Raw genomic sequence first — 6,158 nt, 5'->3', positions numbered from 1 at the left:
AAGCCTATTTTATCCCGCCACATCTCATATGAACAATTTGCCTTCCTTGACCAATGCCAGATTCATGAAGCCATAGCCACTGCTCAGGAACTCCTTCATACCCTTCATATTAAAAAACATAAAGGCATGATCCTCAAAGTCGACCTCTCAAAAGCCTTTGATAGAGTAAACTGGTTATACATCAGGTTACTCCTGACTCACCTTGGCTTTCCCTTTTCTTTCATTAAATGGGTCATGTGTTGTATTACTGAGGTTGCTTACATCGTTCTTCTAAATGGGGAGGCCACTCCATTCTTCACATCGGAAAGAGGACTCAGACAGGGCTGCCCCCTTTCCCCTCTCCTTTTCCTGCTGGTAACGGAAGGACTGAGCAGACTTATCACATCAGCTAAGGACAGGAATCAACTCTCTGGTATCTGCATATCTGATAATTTTTTCCTTACGCACTTACTGTTTGTGGATGACATTCTTATATTCCTTAACGGAGGGCTGGGGGATATCACAGCATTGCATAATATCTTTCTATTATTTCAACTAGCTACTGGGATGATGATAAATGACAGTAAATCTATTATTACGACAGTTGGCTGCTCTCGCCATGAATCTACATTTGCATCCCAGCGGTTCCCTTTCGCCTCATCCATACTCATGGACGGCATCAAGTACTTGAGGTACAGGTTGAAACCTCTCGGCTACAAAATAGAAGATTGGACTTGGCTCCTTGCCAAGGTGGAGAAGAGACTCCACATCTGGTATCACAAATATCTCTCAAGAGCAGGTCGCCTCACTCTTATCAAAGCTGTCATCGAAGCCACGCCGGTTTACTGGATGACACTGGCCTGGATTCCTCGAGGGGTCATAAACAGACTACAGAGCATTTGCACCAGATTCTTATGGAATGGACAACAGCCTGGGAGGGTTTTTGCCTGGGTAAAATGGGACACCATTGCCAGGCCTAAAAGATGGGGTGGATGGGGTATCAAGAGACTTGACCTGTTTGCTAAAGCCCTAGCTGCTAAACTGGGCTGGCAGCTCCTAACTACTGACAGTCTCTGGTCACGAGTAGCATAAGCAAAATATATCAGACCCTCCCATCTCATGGATTGGTTCCAACAGCATCACAACCCAAGACTCAATATCTCAAATATATGGAAGGTCGTTTTACTCTCCCTTCGACTCCTGAGGGAGGGCATTACATGGCGCATTAAGAGTGGGAAGGATGTAAGGATTGGTATAGATCCCTGGGTAGGATGCGGCAACCTGCACAGACTATCGGATGGCCTTATCAGACACCTACACAACAGGGGCATAACTCATATTAATCATATCGGTGACAATGCAAACTCTGTTTTCCTACAACATGCCTGGTACTCATCGGCAACCTTGGGCATCCCGGACCAGTGGCAGATTGAATGGAACAATTTCACAGAGGCCCTCACACAAGCTAACATCAGATTGTCCGAAGGACCTGATGAACTCATATGGGCCATTGCTAAACATGGACTTTATACTCCAAAAGAGGAATATCTGAAGTTAATGGAACCATATAAGCCACCGGACATCCATCCACACTGGAATAAGATTTGGAAACTTCAGGCAGCACCTCGGTGTCGTTTATTCATGTGGAACATCATATTTGATAAAATCCCCACTGGTAAAAACCTCTTGAAAAGATCCTTCCACGGCCCATTCAGATGCCACCTCTGTTGTTGCGAGGAAGAGAGCACTGATCATCTATTCATCCATTGCACTGCCACTAGATCTCTCTGGAATAGTATATCAACACAAATCCCCGACCTCAAGGAATGGAATGGGACAAGCACCAAGGAGGCTTGGAGCAATTGGATCAGAGATCACTCTGGCAGACTCATAAACTTACCCCTGCTTGTTTGTTGGGCTATTCGGATAGCCCAGAATCATATCATTTTTAATAACAGATCCCCTATCTGGCCTTCCATCCTGAGCCACACTATTGCTGACTACAACCTCCTTCCTGTGACTGATAAAACTAAACCTGCCCGCTCAATTACTCCTCTCATCATTGACAAGTCCAAGGCATGGGCCTTCTTTGATGGCTCAGCACTGGACACATGATGCGGCGGGGGTGCCGTCTTATATTTGAATGAATCTCACTACTTTAGGATCCAGATTAAATATCCAATTGGAACCAATAACTTATCTGAACTTAGCACAGCCAAGCATATCATATATTTTGCAATTCAAAAAAATTGCAGAGACCTCCAATTATTTGGTGACCCCAAGATTGTTTGCAATTGGATAAACTCTGCATCTCATTGTTATACTTACTCTTTGAGAAATATACTTGACGAAGCCAAAAGACTGATCACTTCTTTTGAATCTTTTGACTGTCGTCATATCTACATGGAACAGAATGAAGATGCAGACCAACTGTCAAAAGAAGCAGCGCATAGCCATCTAGACCAATGGATGATACAGGAAAGGATTGATGGAACATTCCATCAATATTATCACAAGCCATACATAGATCTTATCAGGAATGGGTCACAGACCCATCCATAAAAACATACTTGGAAAATGGCATCTTTTTTTTGACATACTTTTTGTACAGCTCATGATGACTATTACAGTGCTCTCTACGTAGAGCAAGCTCTCAATATTTAAATTTTGTACCTATAACAGTTAGACTCCCTGCGAGGAGATCCAGATCACTTTGATATTTTTGTGAACTTTGACTGGCCACCGGCCACATATGAATATGCGATATGCATCTGCAAAATGTAATTTCTCCTTTTAATAGAAATTACGACTTTTTCCTTATGGGAAAAAAAGACAATGTCTTAAGCTACTAGTGAAGAGTGATTGACTATAGATATTGGTTCCTTCTTCCCTTGGCGTGAGAAGGGCCAGGAATTTAGTGGGATACCTAATGCAAGAGCATCCAGATAGGGCACCATGACCAGGTGTTGGTCTCCGCCAAGGTGGAAGTTGTGTTAACAAATTGGTTTTCTTTATGTTCAGTTTGTCAAAGTAGGGTGTAAGTTTTGTTTACTTTTAGTTTCAGTACTAGTTAGGGACAGTTTGGTTGGTTAGGGTCATTAGTTTGTCTATCTTTAATCAACATAAATTTAATAACTGTTCTGTCATTTTGGAGGAAAAAACTAAATGTGTTTAATGTAAAATCTTGTCACAAAGCAGAACCGAATACAAGCATCGTTATGTAACTAAATAGAATTACAACTCAAAACAGTAACTACATAGTTTAGGTAACTGTGAACAGAGACTACAAATGTACATGAAAAATCCATTGAAAGGGTTCAACATTTTAGCATACAAGCATTGATAATAAAAGAGCAGACTTATTCGAATCCATCTGTGTAACCAAAACATTTTTATTTTTTCTTCCTAATTTACCGAATGGTCAGAGATATTGATACAATGCATGCATACTAGTTTGTTCATTTTCTTTCCCTAAGAAACAGAGCCGGACAACGAGACTATAATGAAGTTCCAGAATGAGGGTTTGTAACCCATGAAAAGAAATCAACAGTGAATGTATAGGAATAAACACATGCACAAGCCACATATCATTTTTCTTTCCAGTTTCGAATCCATCCACCAGAACGAATACAAGAGCAACCACAGTGCTTTTCTACTCATTGAAGAAATTGCGAACACAACCATAAATTAACAAGCATAATTCAAGAACGTTCAAGCCAGACCGAAAGGAATGACAGTCAACAGTCACCATTAAAACAGAGGTAATTCGAGCCTACATTTCTCTGAAATTTCCTTTTAATTATCATATGAAATGTCTGAGCATACATAGCAGAGTTCGAAAACAACCCTCGAACAATCACAAAACCGACGGCCGACAAACCCTAGGTGAGGGTTTTGGGAAACGGCTCCCATATTATATAAATTATAGTCAACGAGCACAGAATCGAGGAAGCCTATGATAGAAATGACCAGGACGCTAGACTACAGCCGAGACACATCAACGACAAGCGTTGAGGAGAACCAGACCCTCAACCCACAGGCCCTAACTCTAAAACTAAGAATTGATCACGTTGACAAAGCCTACTAGGCAGAGGCTGAAGAGATTGTTCCAAGCGCGCTCAACTGAAAACCCTATAACCTGCAAAAGAACCAAAACATGAATGTTAGCAAACTGTTGAAAAATAAAGGAAAAACCAGTGCAAGAATGTAAGTGGAAGAGGGATACATTTCCCTACCTAAAAGCTTCGCAGCAAGAACAGAGCATAGGCCATTGAGCCACGAATCCCATACGATGACTGAGACAAAGGAGCAACTACATTAGAAGCAGAACCACAGAAAGAAAAAATTGAAACATGGATGGATGAAGTTACCTGCAATGAAGCTGAAGACCAGAGAGTGCCATTGTTTCGCAACCTGAGTGCATGCTAAACCACTGAGATTTCCCAAGCAAGATGACCTCATACCAGAACAGAGATTGTGGAGCGAAAACCAGTTAAAAAAAATTGCAGAAGAAGCATAGGAACATACTCACCCAGGCGATAGAGCCACCCTCAGTTGCATAAAGAACCAAGACCAAAAGTTAACCAGGTGAAAGAAAGAGCTAAACCCTTGGACATAAAACCTGAACAATGCGCCCAAGAGTTGCAATGCAGCTGCATATCCAGGTAGCATAACCCTACCAGAGCAACCCTCGACGACAAAGAACCAAGAGAAAAAATGACCAAGTGATAAACGGAGGGAGGGTTTTGGCGTGAAACGAGGAGCGGGAAAATGCAACCCAAGGCATAGTACATCACAATCAATGCACACATAATTGCCACCACATCATATTCCAGAAATATCCGAGGACGAGACATTAACCATATGTTAATCCACAGTTAATCATTGTTTTATATCATTTAATTATTGATTAATCTAAAAAGTGCTGGGCTGGTCCCATCATAGTGGTATCAGAGCAAGGAATTGAAATTCACTGAAGAAATGGAGGTAGGAAGGAGAGGTCGTGGAAGAGGTGTTCGGAGGATAGCAGAGGAGGGATTGAGAGAGGAGATCAGGATTCTTACTGCCCGTTTGGAGGCAGTAGAAGCAGGGAGAAGAAGAGATCCAAAGATAGGTGATGATAGCGAAGAGGAAGCTGAAGCGACAACAGACGGATTGGATGGAGAGGGCCTAGAAATGAGACTGTTGAGATCAGTCTTAGTGGCAAGCAATAAACCCAAACTAGAACTCCCCAATTATGATGGCAACTTGTCCACAGAGGTTCTATTGGACTAGATCAGTGAGTTGGATAAGTATTTCGAGTGTGAGGAGATCAGTGAAGACCGCAGAGTTAAGTTCGTTGCGACAAAGTTGAAGGGACGCGTAGCCCTGTGGTGGGACAGTATCCAAACAGAGAGAAGGAGATTGAACAAGTTGTCAATCAAGAACTGGTCAAGGATGGTGGCCAACTTGAAGGGCATATTTCTGCCGAAAGATTATTAGATTACACTACACAGGCAAGTGCAGAATCTGAAACAGAAAGGAATGACAGTAAGGGAGTACACTGAAGAGTTTTATCGAGTGAACTTAAGGGCCAGTTATACAGAGGATACCCTAGAGAAGACAGCCAGGTATGTAAATGGTTTAAGGCTAGAAATTTTAGATGAAATTAGTATTCTGTCTCCGAAGAACATTAAAGAAGCATATCAGAGTGCTATGAAAGTTGAAGAGAAAATTACTAGAAAGTAGAATGCCAAGAGAGGAAGAGGAACCGTCAGAGGAAGCGGCCAATCCTATGGCAGAGGGCGAATTACTAATAGTAATGAGAAAGGCAGCAGTTCTAAAGCTTCCGGATACACAGAAAAAGGTGACAATACGAGAGGTGGTAGGCCATATCAGCGAGGTAGGGGAAGTGGCTAAGGCAGAGGAGTTGGTTACCAATGTTACAGGTGTCATAAGTGGGTACATAGATCATTTGAATGTCCTGAGGCAGACCAAGCTGGACAGAGGGGTGCATATGTCGCACAACCAGAAGAGGCAGAGGCACCTCCCCAACAAGCAGAGCATGCTCCAGAAATAGGGGAAGCCCTGGTGTTGAACAAGGTGTTGTTAAAACCAGCCAAAGAAACCACCGAACAAACTCAGCGGAAGGCTTTGTTTTGAATGGTTTGTAAGTCACACGGTAAGTGTTGTAAGTTAAT

General features: G+C 42.4%; 1 protein-coding gene across 1 annotated transcript; it reads left to right on the top strand.

Moving 5' to 3' along the window:
- The first annotated feature begins 1,098 nt into the window (after positions 1-1,098).
- On the top strand, positions 1,099-2,094 carry LOC149254879 (uncharacterized). Its single transcript, XM_089454860.1, has one exon. The coding sequence runs from the start codon at positions 1,099-1,101 to the stop codon at positions 2,092-2,094; it is 996 nt and encodes a 331-aa protein (XP_089310986.1).
- Positions 2,095-6,158: the final 4,064 nt, after the last annotated feature.

The sequence above is a fragment of the Pinus tabuliformis genome, chromosome 7, assembly GCF_031772625.1.
Source record: "Pinus tabuliformis cultivar Carrire ecotype Pingquan chromosome 7, CPIR1, whole genome shotgun sequence".
In the NCBI taxonomy this organism is placed as follows: Eukaryota; Viridiplantae; Streptophyta; class Pinopsida; order Pinales; family Pinaceae; genus Pinus; species Pinus tabuliformis.
The sequence above is the reverse complement of the archived record's forward strand: the minus strand, read 5'-3'. Positions and strand labels throughout refer to the sequence as shown.

What these genes read in the sequence shown, in the direction of transcription:
- LOC149254879 (XM_089454860.1), top strand. Translation starts at nt 1,099, where the DNA reads ATGGATTGGTTCCAACAGCATCACAACCCAAGACTCAATATCTCAAAT.